Genomic DNA, 21,185 nt, shown 5'->3' with positions numbered 1-21,185 from the left:
GCTATTTTACATTGACCTTACAGTACCACTGTACCACAGTCTTCATATCATAGAGAAGTGATTGTAGCATCATGAAGCCTACATTCATCAGATTTTTCTGTATCAAATATGTCCTTGAACTTGAAAATAAGACAGATCCACTTATTAGCTTTTAATCATATGGATAAACAAAAATCCGCTGATGAAGACGGAAGTGTGATTTGGTTGAAAGCTGCACAACAAACCTGTCAGTAGAATTATGTGAAGATTATACAGAAATGAAGAATTATATATATTTAGTCACACAATCTTAGCATACACAATATATACTTTTCTTTATTTTGTGAAATATGTAACTCTAATTTGTGTGAATCATTTTTCTTTTGTCAAGCATGAAAAGTAATACAGAAAAGTGATCAAAATGTATCAAATGTCAAATCTCTTTGAAAGCATACAAACCTTTTAATATCAAGAATAGAAAATGGATACAAAGGTAGAGAGTGCAATAAAAACAAATACTGGAAGGATCCTGCTGCGTAGCCACAGGTGGTTTACATTGTTTTCTTCATGGCTCTATGCCGTTGCCATGACACTATCAGCAGGTGCTAATAATGTTTGCAGTGATTTGCCCTTTTGGAAAGTGAGGCACTTTGGGATTTAAAGCCATGATCTCTGATGATATAGTATAAAGTATAAACACTACATCTTTTTCTTTTTCTTTATTTTGTATGAATCGTTTATTTAGCAGGGACAATGCACATTAACGAACACTTAAAACAAGAAAATGCAAATACTGTAAATATGCCGGTCTGCCACATCCTCCAATCTATCTTCTAATAATATTACCTTTCCCATCCTCCTGCTTAACATCTCTTCAAACGTATGTATTTGACTCTATTTTAGGGCTGCACGATTTTGTGAAAAAATCTAATTGCGATTTTTCTGACAAATATTGCGATTGCGATTCGAATTGCGATATTTGTTTTTAAGCGACCCAACGGAAGTTTATTGTAAAATGCGGCCATATCTCCGGCTAGGAAGGTCGTATCAACGTGCTCGCGTCTCTAGCACCCCCACAGTCCGAGCTACGAGTGAAAGAACTAAACTTACATGAAACTTCCGTTGGGTTGCTTTAAAGTCAAGCTTCAGTTTAAGATTCACCCTGTAATAGAAACACGTGATGGAGCAGTACTAACCTGACTCAGATGCTTTGTTTCACCAAACCATCTAATGGCGCATTTCCACTGCAGCGGGTAGCCCCGTTTAAGCGTCCTCAAGCGGCCAGGCCAGTTTTTGGTGGTCTTTCCATATAGCCTAGTACCGGCCAGCGGGTACTTTTTCCGGCCCCATAAAATCGTGGTTCTATCAGACCAGGGCCAGGGCTGAACTAGTGACGTCAACACTCTCGACTGCTGATTGGTCAGAGAGAATCGTCACAAGATCGCGCGCGAGTTCATCCCTAGCGTCGCATATATATTTAGAAGCAAGCTTGCAGCATTTTTATAAACAGCATTTTGTAAACGGATGAGCTACAAAAATGGCTACGTCTAATAAGAAAAGCACACCGTGGTCGACCGAGGAGGTGACGACGTTCCTACATCTCATTGGGGATGATCAAATCCAGCGGGAGCTCGACGGAACAACTCGAAATGTGAACAAAAACAAAGCCGATCGCCCCGCCTACACTGCGTTGCTACCCCAGGTCCTAAACTGTAATGGAAATGCGCCACGGCCTCGGACGGCCAGCGAGGCAGCCCGATGCCTGAGCGAGGACGCTTAGGGACGCTTAAACGGGGCTACCCCGCTGCAGTGGAAATGTGCCATAAAGCTCCATTGGAAGCCATTTGGAAAGGGCAGGCACTTTCAGAAGCACTTGGCAGGTGATTGGATCAATCTGTCTATCACCTTCTATCATGGGCTACTTCTGATTGATTAACAATGGCTGGTACATGTGGAGCACAGCACTTCTGATTGGTGTGGATGACTTACACTCAAGAAGAAACAAAAAAAAATTGTTAAAAAATAAATAAATTGTAAAATAAAAAAAATAGTTATAAAAAATCGCAGGCTTTGCGATTTGATAATTGCATCATTTCAAATCGCGATTTCGATTTAAAATCGATTAATCGTTCAGCCCTACTCTATTTGTTTTTATGTACTGGTCTATTTAACTGTCATGAATTCCCCTCTCTCTGTCTTTCTGGCAGCCATCGGTATCCAGATGACTCTGGATGTGTTGGAGTCTAAATTCTGGGCCATTGCAGCACAGGTGAGGACATCACTTCATCACCATTTAATGAATTGTCAGCTATTAATAACGTTATGCTCTCAAAACATGATGTATTGGATCCATCTAAAAAACAAACCCATGAATCATGAACGTCAGGTTCCACTGTGCGTTGTTAAACCTTGTGATCAGAGCAGTATTGCTTTTTTTTCCATCGCAGATTTATAGCTGTTTGTTTTTACTTTTTTATGCCCACTATAAAACAAGTTCATTGCAGCAGTACACTGGCACTAATGAGAGAGACTTGATGTCTTTTTGGTTTGCTGTTATATTGAACAGTGCTAGCGGAATAGAAACAACACAATCATGCTGTTTTATTTTGTAACTGGGAAATAACACTCCCCTTAAACCCAACTTCTGCTGTGTTGTCTGCGGTTAACTGAAAGTGTTAACATCTGTGCAACCATATCGACAGGCTTTGTCATGTTTACTATGTAAATACATTATAATTTATATTCTATAATTGAGCACATTTGAGTTATTACAATAACTATAAATGAGTCTCTAATAGGAGGAGACGGCTCTGTTGATGGATACACTGTCTGCTTCAGGGGGGTTTTACTCCTTTGGCCCCCGTCCTATATTCAGGAAAGTCCCTTTAGGCCACCAGGACATTCTGACATGATTTATTACTATATGAGAAGGAGTCAAGGATGATTATAGGTTATTTCTCTGCTCCATTAGTTGGTACTTAAAGCATTTCATCCTTTGTTTAATATAAGGCTTAATGCAGTGTTTTCCATATCTCTGCAACCAACTTTAAAAGAAGCACTTTCCCTGCCTTAATAGGGGCCCTATTCTGCTCATTTTCAGGTTCATATTTGTATTCAGAGCCTCTACTGGGACATGTCTCCATGCTTTAATGTTCAAAAAGCTCTTTATTGTTCTCCTACTGCCTGTGCTGCAGCACCTCTTTTCACCCTCTGTCTGAAACAGAGCCCAGTCTGCTCTGATTGGTTAGCTGGCTGGCTCTGTTGTGATTGGTCAACTGCTTGTAGATGTCCCACCCCTTAGCCTATCACGTACAATGTGTTGGAGTGCTAGCCAATATAAGTGTGAGTGTTACATAGTGATGTCATTATGAAACGGAAGTAAACAAAGGCTAAAGTGTTAGGCTTTGCAGTTCATTTACATGCACAAACACATACACTATATAGACAAAAGTATTGGGCCACCTACACATTACACCTCCAGGAGCTTTTATGACATCCCATTCCAAATTCTTAGACATTGATATGAAGTTGGTCCCTCCTTTGCAACTTTAACAGCTTCCACTCTAAGGAAGGCTTTCTACAAGATTTTGGAGTGTGAATTTTTGGCCATTCATCCAGAAGAGCATTTGTGAGGTCAGACACTGATGTTGGACGAGAGGGCCTGGCTCTCCGTTCTTGTTCATCCCAAAGGTGTCCAATGGGGTGGGGGTCAGGGCTCTGTGGGGGCCGGTCCAGTTCTTCCACACCAAACTCATCCAACCATGCCTTTATGGACCTTGCTTTGTGCACTGGGGCTCAGTCATGCTGGAACCGAAAAGGGCCTTCCCCAAACTGTTTCCACAAAGTTGGAAGCATAGAATTGTCCAAAATGACTTGGTAAGTTGAAGCATTAAGAATCCGCTTCACTGGAACTAAGGGGCCTAGGCCAACCCCAGAAAAACAACAATAGCATTATCCCTCCTCCACCAAACTCTACAGTTGGCACAATGCAGTCCGGCAGGTAACGTTCTCCTGGCATTCGCCAAACCCAGACTCGTCCATCAGAGGACAGATAGGGAAGTGTGATTGGTCACTCCGCAGAACACGTTTCCACTGCTCCAGAGTCCAGTGGCGGCAGGAGAGAAGACATTTCACAAACTGTCTATATAGTGTATATAACACACTAGGGCTGCACGATATTGAAAAAAACTGACATTGCGATTTTTTGTTCCCCTGCGATATATATTGCGGTTTTTTTAACCTGTTAAGCCCCAAGGTCCCGGCGGGGACTCTACTTTTTTTTTCACGACACTGTGTCTCAGGGGATCTTAATATTTAAGAACCTATTAATGTGTTATACCAGATTAACAGAAATAATCTCAGCTAACTGACGATACAAACCATTTTTACCAAAACAAAACACAAGTCTCATAAGAAGCATCTAAATGACCCCTGAGCGAAAAATGCTAACGGACTTTGGCACAGAACTCAAGATAAAAGTACCCTTATTACTTATCGTAGCTGCACATACAAGATATCCGATTAAAGCTGAGGTTCCACAGATTATTTAGGTATATAGTATCATCACTGAGTGATCCGAACTCGCGACAGGGGAAGCAAACACAGACATCACAACACGTACCTTTACGGAGCTTCTAGGGGAGATCGTCTCACCGTAGCTGTCAATCTGATCAAAAGACGTGTTCAATGGCATTAAAACGAGAAAAAACGCGGCTGAATCGGTTAATCCATAGGTTTTTAACGTCTCTGTATACATTTTTTTTATTTTATATTTCATTTATAATCCATAATTCAATTTTTATGTAAAAATCGCAGAGCAAAAGTTAGCTACTAATGGTAGCCACCAGAGTGGCTGCTGCTTCCGGTCTCGGCTATGCGGCAGTCTAACACACACACATTACCAAATAAGGAGAGAGTGACGCGTAGCCAAAACCGGAAGCTGCATACACTCTGGTGGCTACCATTAGCAGCTAACTTTTGTGCTCCGATTTTTACATAAAAATTGAATTATGGATTATAAACAATTGCTTCAAAGCCACAGATACATTATTAACCTATGGATTAACCGATTCAGCCGCGTTTTTTCTCGTTTTAATGCAATTGAACACGTCTTTTGATCAGATTGACAGTTACGCTGAGACGATCTCCCGTAAAAGCTCCGTAAAGGTACGTGTTGTGATGTCTGTGTTTGCTTCCCCTGTCGCGAGATCGGATCGCTTAGATACTATACTTAAATAATCTGTGGAGTCTCAGCTTTAATCGGATATATTGTATGTGCAGTTTCGATAAGTAATAAGGGTATCTTTATTTTGAATTCTGTGCTAAAGTGCGTTAGCATTTAAAAAAAGAATAAAACCGCACGTCCCTGCGGTGTGAATATCGCGCATGCGCATATCGTGGTTATCGCCATGACACGGTATATCGTTCAGCCCTATAACACACTACAGGGAAGGGAAACCCCCAACATCCTCTTTAGATTTAAATGTCCTTATTCAAATTGTTACAGGTGATATTTATCTGCTTCTTGGATATTTTCATCAGACTGGTTTCAGTGTAGGATCTTAGTATCCCCTGGGTTCTTCAACACCTTCAAGAAACATTTTCTTGAGGACAAGTTGCTAAATTTGGCATAACACCTTTGCTGTAGCAGGTGTTTGATGTCTTGGCAGTTCCCCGGCTCTGCTCCAATGACTGTAAATGGCGGCAGTTAAAAGAGCATTAGGGCTTCTGGCCGGCCACTAAATGATGGATAGCCACCAAAGCTATGCTCAGAACGTGTGTGTGGAGGTGTGAAGGGGAGAGTATCGTATATGTGTCTGTTAATGTTAATGTGTGTCATGTTGACAAGGACCATATGCAAGACCATCTGTGCACAAGTGTGTTATTGTGTCCACATTCATCTACCAGGAACTCATTAGCAGCATTAGCAGTGGCCTTGTTATCCACAAGATGTATGCTGTGGAGAAAGTCATCCCCACCCTCATTTACTGTGTACCCTTTGCAGGGGCGGATCTACGGGGGGGGCAAGGGGGGCAGCTGCCCCCCCCCCCCACTGTAGAGCCTTGCCCCCCCAGCTGCCCCCCTAACTTTTGTTTCCCTAAAACTGTACTAAAACACTATTTATATATATATTTATATTTCCACAAGCTTCTCAAGCAACAAAACAAGCATTACATTAGTTAAAAGTGAATCATTTTAAATATAATTTTAGGCCCGTTAAAAACGCAGCTACGGCCCTGCATTAAACTGCGGAGCGGCGTTCACACAGACCACAGCTCACACAGACCGCGGCTCACACCGCTGCAGAGAGGGAGCGAGCTGTCCCAGCACCTATGGATCAGCTTCCCCTGGGAGCATTTCCCTTTCCACTAGTTTTATTTTTACTAAGGACGAGAGCTTGAAACTAAATATTAATAAAACGCTGCCGTTTGAATCGATAGCGTTTAACAGACGGGCGCTGTTTGGGGCGTTACGTTACAAAATACTACGCAGACAGCGTTAGCTGGGAGATCGATCACTTTGATAAACTACGCGGTAGCCTACTATTACATCCACGTAAACTACACATCACAACCATGAGGCCAGATCAATGAAACCAGGATACATCCTTTACTGTAAAAACTGGATCCAAACACAGCTGCCTGTGTGCGCTTGATCAATACTTTCTGATGTTATATGATATGCTACATATTAGCTAGGCTACATGGCCCTAATGTGCAAAGTTATACAAGCATTTGTACCAGTGCTTTTCACAAGTAGACTCTTGCAGGCCAGAGTATAGGAGTGATTCAACAACAACACAAAGACATATGAGAAGTGATCAGGACGAACAGAAAGAGGAAAAGGAAAAGAGAGTTCACTGAAGAGACCAGGAGGATCAGAGCAGGAGGAAGAGGAGGAGATGAAGAAACCAGGAGGGTCAGAGCAGGAGGAGGAGATGAAGACATTAGTGAAGAAGAAGAAATGTATGTGAGGAATAAAGATGAAGTATCAGAAAGAGGGACAGAGGCAGGGATCAGGAGGCAGAGGAGACTCCAGCTGGACCACATGGTATGTTCTTATTCTCCTCACATATTCCATCACAGCAGCACAATCTAGCAGCTCTTAGTATTGACAAATATTGATTGAAATGTGTTGCTGCACAGGTCACCTTCAGCTCTCTGAAGAGATGGGTGATGTCATTTGTGTACTTAATTATAAGTTGAAATGTTGAGTTTGTCAATCTTAATCTGAAAATACAAAAACTGAAATATAGGTAAGAGAAGAAACGGACACTTTTATGATGTAATTCCATGCAGATCACACATGGACTGATCCATTATTTTAATAGGAGGGTAAATGGTATGGCGTGACGGGGTTGAAACAAACTGAGGGACAATATTGCAATTTCATAGATAATTCAAGTATTTTTTCAGAATTTATTTTTGATCAGTTAAAGTTGACAAGCATATGATTATATTAGCAGCAACATTTTGGGATAATTGGCCATTTTGATTTGTTTGATATTAAATGAATATGTAATAATGCTTAGTGAGGACATGCAAATATGTCTGTCTAATACTAAGAAAACCAATTTTTTAAAAACTAAATATATATTTAGTTTGACATTGTAATGCAAAACAACCTGTTCCATTAATTCATTGCTTTAAAATACATTTTGTAGTTTCCTTTCATTTAAAATGGTTGAGGTAAGCTTGGGGGACTCAAAGGGCACCCGATTGTTTGTCTGAACCTTGTTTCTCTTGTGCATTAAGAACACTTGTGTTAGGGCATGAATTAACAATAAATAGGTTATATACAGTATAAAATACCACATACTGTCCGCCCTCCCATGCCACCCTGGCATGACCTCTTGCCCCCCCTTTGCCCCCCCATGTAAAATGTTCTAGAACCGCCACTGACCCTTTGTCTGTCTCCTCTCTTCCCTCAATTCTCAATATTCTATCCTCTTATGTCCCGTTTTTCTTCTCAATTCTTCTCTATTTTCTTCTTTCCCTTAATGCTCCACCCCCTTTGTTCATCTCCTATAGTCCCTCCTTCTTCCTCATCTCCTCAACCCTCAGCCCTCAGATATCTTACGTAATCATCTTATCTTCCTGACATGTATTCACCGTCACACATCTTTACTTCATAGGGGATTGTGTGTGCCTTCATTCACAGCCTGTGCTTGTCATGACTGTATGTGTTCATGTGTGTCTATCCATGCATGTGTGTTTGTGTGAAACCCTCTCTGTGCTCTATTTTAAGTGTTAGGCTCCCTCGGGGGTGAACATGCTGCACCTACTGTAAAATCCTGAATGAAATACATATTCAGGAGGAAGTACAACAACTGGTTACATGGCAACAGAGTCATATACATTAAAGGACGTCTTCGAAACACGGTGTCCTGTTATGGCTCATGACACTTATATTACTTGTAATCTTTGGGTCTTCACCCATGCTGCCCATGCATTTTGTAGCAGTAAAAGGGTCAAAAACATTGTAATAATTACGTTTATTGTGTGAATATGTATGAAATGACTAGTGCATTCATTAAGAAATTGGATTTATTTGCTTTAGTTAAGATTGCACAATGATATTGGCACTTGGTAGGGACCTATAAAGGCTTAAGAAAATACATATTGGTATCTGAAAGAAATGAACGTTTCTGAAAAATAAGATGACACTTTCAATTTCAGTTAATATAATAATAATTATATTTATATAATTATATAATGGAGTTTCAGGAAAACTCTGCAAAGCCTATATACAAATTAAGACTATTCATAATATTATGTTAATTATACTGCAGGAAATACTTGATGTTCTCTTCATTTAGGTGAAAAATATTGTTATTGGCAATTTGCTAAATTAGTTTGAAAATATAGGCATATCAGCGAAAAATCTAATCCAATGCATCCCTACTTTAATTACTAACTAAATCAAATGAGCTTAATCTTTATGTGTTTTAGAGAAATGATCATTGTAAGCAATGCAGGCATGTGTTCGTTCTCAGATCGCAGGGGAAGTGAGGGAAATTCCATCTGACCTTATACTGTAGCTACAGTATCAAGTTTGAGCAGCTTCAAATAAGATGTTATTAGGTCATACATAATGAATTAGTGGGGGTAAGTATAAGGCATTAGCTTCCATCTAATAGGAATCTGTCAGAATGTGAATAGAAAAATCTTCTGATGGCTCTGTACAGCACACTGCTGGGTATACTGTCTCAGTGTGTTTGTGTGTGTGTCTTCTGCCATGGTGTTTCAAAGTTGCAAATGTTTTGTAAATGTCAATATAAGAACAAGTATAAATACAAAGGAGTAAAAAATAATTGCCTTACAACACTGACTGTTCCTCCCTTTGTTATATCTGCCATTTCTTACAGATACATCACATTAAAATGTACAGTGTGAATAGCACGGAGCAAGGATCCATCTCTTACAGTCCATTGCTGTTATATTATGTCTGACAGCGGGCGGAGACGCAGTGAGGGGCTGTGAGGCCAAAGTAATGAGAATAAAAAATGACAGATTTGTTGCCATTCGCATCTTGGCATGCTCTTTATCTCGTGGACAAGACTCAGCTGGTCTTCCTATCTCTATAGTCCCACATTTGCAACTACAATACTGTTTCAGTGTATGCGTGATAACAGCACAGCAGTGTTTCAAATAAGTTATGAAGGTATACTGTATGTGTAATTAGTGCAATCCCCAGAAACAGAACTCATCTTTTGCAAACAAGATAAAAATGTTTTATGTATACTTAGAAATGGAGCAGCTTGTAAGGAAACAGTATATTTATGCATCAGGCTTCATAGCATAGCCAAGCTCAGTGTATAACGCCATGGTTATAATACTGAAGTGTGTTGCTTACTTTGAATTCAAGTGTGTGTTGCTGGAGCAGAGAGCGGTATCATCTACTGCGGTGAGAACGAGTTTCAGAGAGTACGAGTGATAATTGAGGCTCTCACTTTCACCTTGACTCCACCTGGAGCTCTCAGATGAGACACATTTACCAACCAGGGAAACAGCCTCTTACATGCTGCCCAGATTTAGAAAGCTGTGGTGTGAAACGTTAGGAGGCTGAGAGAGACATGGCCGCTCACGGAGTGGATAACGTACATCAGAACAAAGAGAGGATCCGAGGCAGTTAGCTAAGTTGAACAAATTGGCAGTTTTCTGTATTTTCATTTATGTGTAGAGTCACTGCGGATGGTGAAGACAGTTAGTATGTCTTCTTCAAGTCTTGTGATTACCTGACTGTTTCTATAGCGCCACCATAAGGACAACACTCTTTTGTACACCAAAAATATCCTAGTGTAATATCATTTTCCATACATTTCATGTGCACATTCATGGCCCCCTGAGGATTTCACACATCCAACACAACAGATTAAAAATAGCAATCATGCACTCAGAAATGAATGATGTAATAATGGGCCGATTATCTGTGTATTTTTTCAACAAATGTACAATTAACCAGTGCCACCAGTCAGGATAACATTTCAATTTGTGGTCTCATTTTTGACTAAAGCTACAGGACTATACAATCTCAAGTACACTGAAAAATACAGTTATGTGAAATCTGTTGACATAATACATGTAATGAAAGTCAACGTTTCAGCTTGTTCAATGTATGTGCTTCTTAAGTCCAATAAACATTGTATCCTACAGGTTTCAGCAGGACGTCTTAAGACTTTATTTGGTTACGTAATTAGCAGGAACAGATGATATAGTTTCCTATCAATTGTGTCGCTCATCATGCCATGCTATGTACCAACAGCATGTGGGGAAGGATCATCCTCTGTCAGTCCCCTCACTGAGTTGCAGTTTATTTCAGGAGGCAGCGATGGGAAGCAGAGAGAAAGAATGACACTTTGCTGTAATGGGATTGAAAAGGATGATAGATTGTCTCATTCGCCACTTCGACACGCTCTATATAGCCTGACCATGAATCTAAAGACACATTGTCCACAGACGCCAGTCCACAGACACTGTGGACATAAGATGACCATAAAGTCATGAGGAGAACTATTGATCTATGACCCTTTCAGTGAAGAAGGAAAGTGTTAGTAAGCTAAGTTTACAGAGAGTGTTGATGCACACTTGCAACGGCTGATATATAGTAAACAAACCCTTTTTAGTGACACACACCTAACTGCACGTTACTTTATGTGTTACATTTCTGCTTGAGAATGTGTAAATATTGTAAACAAATCTTCACTCATTTTCAATTATAACAAAAAAAAGGGTTTCTTTTGTCTTTTCCTAAAAAGCCTATGCTCAGAGATGATGCATGGCTTTGTCCCCAGCAATCTAACAGCAACAGAGTGAGACAGTCTAGTCAATGCAGCGGCTCACACATCATTAACTGAAGTAATGTTTCTCTCTTTCTTCTTCATGTTCTCTTTTATCTCTCGTTGTTCCTCCCTTGGTGTCTTCTCAGCCAAATGACACAGATGTAAGTATCCATAAGTTCCCTCATTTATCAAAACATCGCTTTACTTTTTGCACAGAGCCAAATTGAACATCTACAGCGCCTGCTTAGTTCTGTGAAGACGGCTTCACACCAAAACAGAATATACACACACAGACATTCAGAGATGTAGACAAATACAAATCAGACACACAGGAGTCAATCACAGGTAGACATACAGTATCACACACAAACGAACACCTTCTCACCAAGAGCGACAGGTAGTACAAATGCACTTGACACGGACACATGTTCACGCATAACACGTCCACAGACAGACCCAACATGGGTTCAATCATGTTTTCACGTACACAAAAATCATCATCAACACAAACTGCACTCTCACATCTTCCACCTATATTTAAATCGCTTTGTTAGTGTTGAAACAGTTTCACTTGTCTGTCCTCCAGTGCTCTGACGTAGATGGGATTTGTCCTCTTCGGTGTGACAGCGTTGTGAGTATAACTGTCTGATATTAAGTCATTATGAATTCAAGATAAAAAGGAATGAACTATATCATGTCTTTGTATTCAAACTCTAAAAGGTTGTCACATGTAGCTTTAACTTCATAAAGTAAATGATATTACTATTTTGCCTGTTGTCATCTTCTTATGTTTGACACAGATTTTTTTTTTTATAAATAATTGCTCTCTGTTTTTTTTGTCATCGCAGGATATTGCATGCTACATGATTGACAATAATGGCTTTGTCATCATTTCTAAACAGCGCAATGATGTGAGTACACCCACACACACACACACACACACACACACACACAGAAATTGTGCTTTCTAATCTTTGACTTTACTTTTTGTGTGCTCTTACTCCTGTCGACTTTTCAATTTCTTAACAAGTAACAAAACACATGTTGAATACCCAAAACAGTCTATGTATTACCTAGAAACACATTGTTATTGTTAATTAGGTTTAGAACTACTTCCATGACCTTTTTTGTTTTCATATTAGCATTTTCAAATGTCAGACTTTTCCCACAGTAATCATCAACAGTATGTGCAAGCAGGAGTAATTATTCAATACTCATGACACACAATAATTGTATAATTAGCACAACACTGCAGAGGCTTTAAATTAATCAACATAACAAAATAAGCAAAGCAGAAAATCATTTGAATGTAGCAGTTATAGTTTGAAGTGAGTTTTTGAGCTCTTTTTATTCCTCTCTGTCAACACACAACATAACATGGTTGGATGAATAATTGATCGTACAGTTCACATTGTGATCATGATGTGAATTTATTATGTTCAGCCACACAGATGATTCCTTCTCTTTTCTTGTAGGCGGGTAGATTTTTTGGCGAGATTGACGGATCAGTAATGACAACACTAATCAGAATGGGCATGTTCAAACGGTAATGTCTGGTTCTCATTGCCTGTCTGTTTTGTGTGTGCTTCTCTGTTTTGGTTATTTTGCAATTCAATTGTGGCTCATAAATATGATGACATGTAACCCTTGTTCTGTAATACACACATAAGTGGTTGCTGCTGGGTCTTAAACGTAAGGGTTGTTGCAAATGTCTATTTATTTGTTCTTACCGACCTAAGACATGCATTAGTATGCTTAGAAACCAATAGCCTGGAGGGTGTGCTTTGCTGTCATTATAGAGACTCAAAGGCTCTGTTTTTATTGCTATACAGTCTCTGCCCTGTGTTGCACTCTTACGTGCCGAGGGTAGCTAATCCACCCATCTTTGTAAACACAGTCCTCTGTAGATGTCTCAGCTTTTCCCCTTTTTCCCCCTTTGAGCTTCTGTGACTGCCCTGGATTATTTTCCCTTTTACTTTTGCCCGCCATCTATGTTTGAAGTCTCATGAGTGATGTGCTATTTTTATGCAGCTAAAGGATTTTGTCATGTTTCATTTGACACAAGATATTACATAACTGGTTTTGAGCATGCATGAACTTCAGTGGCTGTGCACTCATACTTACTGTATATTGTAAGTGCATGCATCTGCAAAGATGTCTGTGTTCTTCTGCCTCTACCTACATAGTACAGTATATATACGGTATATACACTGGGTCAATCCTCTCTGTAAAAAAGCCAGTAATTATAACTGAGATGATTTTCTCTCAGTTTTTTTTCTTCTCTAAGTTTAGGGTTTCTAGAGAGATTAAGCTGCGCTATAGCGCTGTGTGTGGTAGTCTGCAGAGGGTAGAGGAGTCGCTGTAAGTCAGTGAAATACTACCTGAAGAGCAACACCGTGTGTGTGTGTGTGTGTGTGTGTGTGTGTGTGTGTGTGTGTGTGTGTGTGTGTGTGTGTGTGTGTGTGTGTGTGTGTGTGTGTGTGTGTGTGTGTGTGTGTGTGTGTGTGTGTGTGTGTGTGTGTGTGTGTGTGTGTGTGTGTGTGTGTGGGGGGGGGGTTTCTACAGGGTGTCCTTGTTCGACTACCAGGCCATGTGTAAGATGAACTCGCACTCTGTCAGCAGCGCCCGTCCACTTCTCAGTGTAAGCACAGTGTACTCAATCTGTATACCATAATATTAATACTAATATTACAGTCCAATCAATTCTGAAGTAACGCTCATCTGTTTATCTCTTCAGCCGTTTTATGGTTTGGCTTCAGCCCTCAAGTGGTTCCTCTCCAACTTCCTACTGTAAGTGTTGCTAGGGGCAACCACAATGTCAGTGTATCCTAAACAAAAGTGATTTTTGTAAAAATGTGCTATTATGTATCACTATTCACTAAGTTTTGCATATTTGTAAAAGCAGTGGATTTTTTATTTCATTGTTGAAAATACAACATTATAATAGGAATGGTTTGATATTTAGAGAACAATGCACATTATCAATTTTCTTGCCAAGAATTTGATAAAAGATCAATAACACTTTCATGTCTGTTTGATAAAAATGAAGCTAGGTCTAAAATTGAAAGCATAAAGCCTGCGAACAGAAGGAAACAGCTGGCTCGGCTTTGTCCCAACCTTATCAAATCTGTCTACCAGCACCTCATGCTTAGTTAATGACATATTATATCTTGTTTGGGTAATCTGCTATAAAACCGTATAGCAAAAACAACAGTTTGCTGTTTTACAGGGAAGTTATGTGCTGGAATAAACTTTTCAGTTGTCACTACTTAGTAAGGCTCCTCCAGTTATCCAGAACGGCTACCAATGCTACTAATAGGGATGGGAATTTGAAAGCAAATGTATATTCGAATATTCGACGCCCCAAAAAACGGTTAACCGGTTAACCGAAATGTACATATCCTATAAAAAAAAAAATTGGGTAAAATAAAAATTTCATAATTTTTTTTTTACCCAATTTTTTTTCAATAATTTTTGGAAATAAATGCATACATGTTCAAATAAGTGTAGAAAGTCGAATTTGTCAAATGTATTGAACTGGTGATCACAGTTTGACAGCTATAGGCCTACAGCTTTCATGTGCAGAGGCGATTCACAATCAGCCCAGCTGTAGAGAAGACCCTCTCAGCTGGAACGGAGGTTGCGGGTATAGCAAGGTATAGCATATATAAGTTTAATTTAGCATAGTTTGCACTCTACACCGCACTCACTAACTTAGTCGAAATATTTCCACACATTACTCCTTTTTGACGCCATGTCTGTTGTGGAGGACTCTTCTTAGAGTGTAAATAATTACCGGACTATGACTGGTAAAATATGTTGAATACCGGCAAAACTAAATCTCTCCTGTCAAAATGTCTATGTACTTTGCCGCCACACACGGTTGCCAAGCAGCACTTATTGTTTTTTACGCTGGCCACTCATGTGTCGCGAGTGTTGACAGGGGGCCGGGGAGCACGCTCATGAACTGTTAGCGCCAGAACCTCGCAACGGCTGCGGAGCACATTTGCGCCACATTTGGGCATAAGATGAGGTTAGAGTCTGTGTGATCTGCGTGTAGGGAGGGGCAGCAGCCATATCATTGGCTAGAACTAGCTAGATCTGATGGATTTGGACATGAACGCGAGTGAAGTATAACCGGACGCGAGAGAGAGAGAGATCAGCACCTGCAGCTCTGCCCGCTGTGAGGGACCGGTGAGCGGAGCAAAACACACCTTTAGACGTCAACTAACACATTTAGCTATGGCACTGTCGTATATATATATACATTGAATTATTCAATTTGATAATATGTAATCAACTTAGGCATCACTCCCAAAAAAAAAAAAAAATTATAAAAATATTCATAACTCATATTCGAATAAATGAATAATTATTCGAATACCTGAATAATTTCGAATATTCGATTAATCGTTCCCATCCCTACTAATTACTGCTGATTCATCTGAGGAATCACTTTAATATTCCCACGGTACAACTTTGGGGCCTGGCCCAGATTTTGAAGTCAGAATGCAATCTGCTTGCTATCTGCTTTGGTCCATAACGAAGGCCGCCTAATTGACTCTCTGTCCACTCTCCTCTTCTGTCTTCCTCATAAGGTTTCTCCTGGAGTTTAATTTCTGTGGCTTTTGGCACACGGAGCATTTTGCTGATGGTGAGTTCTACAAGAAAAGTGTTGCCAGTTAAGGTCAAACTCTTATCTTTGTGATAAATGTCTCTTAAAATGTCCTTTTTGCATGTATATTTTGTAGATCATCAAACCTTAAGAGCAGACCTAGATTACTGCAATATGACCTTATTATCAACTGCTTTAGAGAATATACACACATCTACATGGAATGCAAATCAATTCTTAAGTGATTATTAAATCTTATTTAATATTAATGTGAATGTCTGGGCTAATAAAACTCACCATCGCTCATTCTCATCAACCAGTCATGGCGAACATGTAGGAGTAATGTCCCGTGTCATTGTGCTGTATGTTGTGTCAATCCAATACCAGCAGTGGAAACATTAATCCCCAATCTAGAAATCATTATGGAGTCATCTGATCCCCTCACCTCTCATCTGTCTCTGTCTTCCCATCGATCACACTGCTCATTACTACACCTGTCAATCATCCACTCTTCCTCCAACTCGATATCATCATCATCATCCCTCCACTCAGCCAAGGCATCTTTCAGCGTGTGTGAGTATATGTCTCAAAGGGTTTTTTAGGACAATCGTTTCTCTAAAATTATTTTTTTCGAAATGTTGTATGTGGTGTAATGTTTGTGGTAATCTTCAAACAGATGAATTGCAGTCTCTCTGAAAGAGGTGGGAGAAGTACTCAGATCTTGTACTGAAGTAAAAGTAGAAGTACCAGAGTGCAGGAATACTCTGTTACAAGTAAAAGTCCCTTTTTAAAAATGTTCCTCAAGTAAAAGTAGAAAAGTATTCTCATCAAAATATAGTTAAAGTACCAAAAGTAAAAATACTCATTGTGCAGATTGGTCCATTTCAGAATAATATATATGATATGTTTTATAATTATTGATCATGAAAGTGTTCTCAAAGCTGATAAAGGTGCAGCTAGTCTGAATGACTTTGTATACTGCAGGGTAGCTGGTGAATTTACTCCAGATGGAACTAAAGTCTGATTCAACACTTGATTATATTTCACATCATTCATCCACATCTGTAAAGTAACTAAATGTATTACATAAATGTAGTGGAGTAAAAGTACACTATTTACCTCCTACTGTAGTGGAGTAGAATTACAAAAGTGCAAAAGACTACTACTTGGATGTACTTAGTTACTTAACACCACTGCTCTCTAATTACATAACTAATTCTCCACAACAAGACCTAAGCAGACTGTTAAAACTGAAACAAATGTAATTCTGAGGAAGTCATACAGAAGACATGAAGTTCTCAAAACACCATTATAGCTCTTCCTTATGGTTTCAAACCCATAATTTTACCTGCACACATCTAACAGAGGTACATGGTACAAAGAGCAATAAATGGCTGAAGTGTGAAGCATTTACTGTAAATAGCACCCAGCATCCTCCTGTCACAGTCTATCAGCCTTCCAGTCATCAACACAATGTCACACACACACCTCCACACACACTTTCACATCCAACCTTGACACATGAACCATATCTATTTCTGTAATAGCCTCGGCTCATAAGAAAAGAGGGGACATTCTTCAGCCGTGTGACACCGAGTACCCCAGCTTTGTCTACGAGCCGTCAGTCAAAGAGACCAACAGCATCATTAAGTGTGGACGCTGCCAGAAGTAAGCACACACACTCATGCACACTTATAGCACACACAAATCTGCACACACACCCTAGACCAGTTATATTAAATTGTCTGCCTCAAATCCATTTTCTATTGCTTTTCTGCATTCTGCATACTAAGAGCAGGGAGTGTGAGGAAGAGGGGGAATACGTAGAAAGGAAAGGAATTAGATCTGGGTACATGTGGTTTCAGAAAGACCGAGAAGTATATGGGGGGCGAGGGAGAGAGACTGGAAAACTGAAATTAATAAGAGAGGTAAATGAAAAAAACAGAGGGATGGAGGAGAGTGGGTGACAGAAACAGAGATGGAAAACAGTGGGAGGCAAGAGCAGGGGGGAAGAGAAGTGTGTGTGTGTGTGTGTGTGTGTGTGTGTGTGTGTGTGTGTGTGTGTGTGTGTGTGTGTGTGTGTGTGTGTGTGTGTGTGTGTGTGTGTGTGTGTGTGTGTGTGTGTGTGTGTGTGTGTGTGTGTGTGTGTGTGTAAAACAGAAAAGAAGGAAACAGGGGAGAGAAACACTGTTTACTACAATATGTCTGCAGGTTTGTGATCATAGGTTGAGTGTGATCGCCCTCATGAGGCTACAAAATGTATAACATAGCCCTTTAAATGCTAAAGGACACGGTTACAGACTTTAGAGACTTTTAAATGCAGTCAAGTACATTTGCAACCATATTTGCTTTAGTGTTTCTGTGAGAACCAAATTTGGATAATAATTTAATAAATACACAAATATATCATTTTGTATCACTGTTACAATTATTGTGGGTATTGTATCTGCCTGGCTCAGCAACCTCTTCTTGACAAGGTGTTCATTTCATACAATACAAGAGAGGTTTGCTTTTTGTGCATGTGTTTGTGTGTGTCAGGATGTTTGTGGTGCAACAGATACCAGACAGCAACCTGTTGATGCTGGTGGTGCAGGCGGACTGTGACTGCTCCAAACAGTACCCACCCATCACCATGGAGCCCAAGGAAGTCAAATATATCCTTTGATTTTTTTGCTATTCATGGAGTATGCTGCTAGTGCTGCCCTTTGTCTTCCTATTTCTCCCAAATGAATTCCATTTGTAATGCAGTCCCTGTTGCTATGGAGAGGGCGAGTTGACAACAAACAGGAATCTCTAATGTTGTAACTAATCCAGGATCTTTAAACTCCCCAACAGTGATCACTTTATTTGTTTTCCCTTGCACCAAACTTTAATTCTGGAAATTGTGTATGCCTGCTGTGGTACATATATAGAATTGTTTTTTACTAGATTAATATAAAAAAAGAGGTTTCTCTGAATCTAGTCTCTAAGGGCGATGGCTCAGTGCCAAGAAAGTACTTGCCGTGGAGAATCCTTTTGTGTTGCTGCGGTTGCTCCTTGACTCCACTGCACATAATGCCTCAGTGAAGTGTGACAGGATGAGGTCCCAGAAGATCCGCCGCCGCCCCGAGTCCTGCCACGCCTACCACCCCCAGGTCAGCTTCTCATTGGTCCATACGTTCATTGTGTCATAACCTCCTCATAATGTTTTGCTGCAATGTCTTCTGTGCATCAAACCCATTTCTAATTAGGAGAGTGCCTTTTTGTTTGTTGTCCTGGCGTCTGTATATCTGCTATTTTATTTAGCTTGATTGCATTGAAACTGGTTTGGAATGGCTTTAGTCTTGGCAGAGACACAAAGTGAAATCACTTTCTGTTTGTTTCTGCAGGAGAACGCCAATGACTGTGGAGGAGCTTCTGTTATATCTCTCTCTGCATCTCTCTTCCTCGCCTGCCTCTCCTTCTCTACACGTGTCTCCTGATGATGGACAACTTTGCTGTTTCAACTCAATTTCTCATATAAACGAGGAGATTGGAATGAATCAGGATCAGTGTTTGGACACTGATCAAGTGGGTTAAAAAAAAAAATGTCTACCCATGACGACCACAATAGTCTCTAATGACGGACCTTTGTTATAGGCCGTTGTTGCCGTGGATACTTTTCCATTACTTGCTTTCTCATACACCACGTTGCATCTCAAAATGAAAGAGGGACTAAAGAGATGCAGGTGGCAGCTATGACCTGAATTGATAAAAGAGGATTACAAGTCACATGATGCAACAGAAGAAAGTCCAGGGGGGAATATATTAATCATTTTTCATATTCCACTGAACTGAATATTGCAGTACATGCATATTATATATGCAGCTGCAAGCATGCACAACTGGAGAACTTTATCCCCTGAAAGCTTCATATTCTGACTGTTTTAAACATTGAATGAGAGACAGGAGAGAAGGGCTACAGCCATATCTGGTGAACATTGTTGTTTAACATCAGTGTTGCTGCTGAAAGTCAGATTAGAGGATGGTGTTTACAGTATAAGTTTTTCTGAATCTAATCTCAAAGGGCGATGGTTCAGTGACAAGAAAGTACCTGCAGTGGAGTTGATAAAAATTATCAAAAAGTATGGGACGTCACTTCACTATCTTGTTTGTTTTTTTAAACTTGGATTACATCCAAAAAAATGTTTCTGTGACATATCTTTGCCTTTATGTTTTTATCAGCTGTGTCTTTCTGTTTGGTTTTAATTATGTTTGGCAAGAGACCACTGTGGAGCTCACAGGATGTAGATCTACAATCAAAAAGGATAACAAAAAGATGGATTGTTTTTTAGATAAATACATGCAATGAAATGGATTCAAGGCTAAACTGGAAGGAAGATGCAGTTGTACCAGAGCATCAGTGTTTCCAGAAGTCATTTATGCTGTTGACTATGCATTTACTGGACTGGGTTTTTTCAGATGCTTTACCTGTGTCCCAAGGTCATGCATTTGCTTCTAAGCCCTTGGACTATACAACAATATAATTGTATAACTTCATGATTAAATAAAAAATGCTCTCAGTTTGGGAAACAAGTTTCTATTATGAACAAATTAAAATGTGAAATGTTCATATGAGTAATCGCAATGTACATTAATATTAATATTGTATGGTTGACATGTGTACAAGTTGTGTGTTGACTGAAGTCATGATTTGATAAGTAAAATAAATTGTCCATGTTTTTTTATCGTATTTGTCACCAGTTTGTTGTTGTTTTTTGCTTGTCAGTGACTAATGACCCTAACATATTACAGATGCTAACAATACCAGACTAAAACAATCAGTACTTTACCAATACTCAAAGGGGTTATATAATACATATATTATATTGAAGTTGAATATCTAGAGTGGTGATGTGAGCTCTTGTAATCAAATCAGCTTTCATATTGCACTAGCAACATAAACAATCCAAAGGTTTGAAATCATATCTGCAACTACACAACACTGTCTTGAGACACGGTTGCTGTGTAATGCTTTTCAAAAAGAGTATAGGAAGTGTGATGGTTGTCAATCAGCTTGTCTCGGAATCTGAATCCAGTATTACTTCATGTTTTGATTTAATATACTAGATGATAATGCTGAATATTACAAACGACTAATAGTCAGTAGCATCCACCAGTACTGTCAAAAATATTTGTTAGAAATAGTATATAAATAGTTGGCGATGATTAAAACATATCTATTGTCAAGTCAACATTTAGATATAAATTAAACATATAACATTTTATGTATACATTTTGACAAAAGACACTTTTTGTCCTAGGCAACTAACAATGCAATTGTACTTATAA

General features: G+C 39.5%; 1 protein-coding gene across 1 annotated transcript in view; it reads left to right on the top strand.

The window, feature by feature from the left end:
• cacna2d4a (calcium channel, voltage-dependent, alpha 2/delta subunit 4a) overlaps positions 1–20,576 on the top strand; it is a 108,494-nt gene extending 87,918 nt beyond the window's left edge. The window contains 13 exon segments of the mRNA XM_034200846.1: positions 2,187–2,248; positions 11,407–11,421; positions 11,847–11,891; positions 12,109–12,171; positions 12,736–12,806; positions 13,826–13,901; positions 13,998–14,050; positions 15,859–15,914; positions 16,428–16,448; positions 17,423–17,543; positions 18,414–18,529; positions 18,927–19,009; positions 19,244–20,576. Of these exon segments, the coding sequence (XP_034056737.1) occupies positions 2,187–2,248; positions 11,407–11,421; positions 11,847–11,891; positions 12,109–12,171; positions 12,736–12,806; positions 13,826–13,901; positions 13,998–14,050; positions 15,859–15,914; positions 16,428–16,448; positions 17,423–17,543; positions 18,414–18,529; positions 18,927–19,009; positions 19,244–19,336 (875 nt within the window). The 3' untranslated portion in view covers positions 19,337–20,576.
• The last annotated feature ends 609 nt before the right edge of the window (positions 20,577–21,185 follow it).

The sequence above is a fragment of the Gymnodraco acuticeps genome, unplaced genomic scaffold (assembly GCF_902827175.1).
Source record: "Gymnodraco acuticeps unplaced genomic scaffold, fGymAcu1.1, whole genome shotgun sequence".
Lineage (NCBI taxonomy): Eukaryota > Metazoa > Chordata > Actinopteri > Perciformes > Bathydraconidae > Gymnodraco > Gymnodraco acuticeps.
This window is presented reverse-complemented; position numbering and strand designations above follow the sequence as displayed.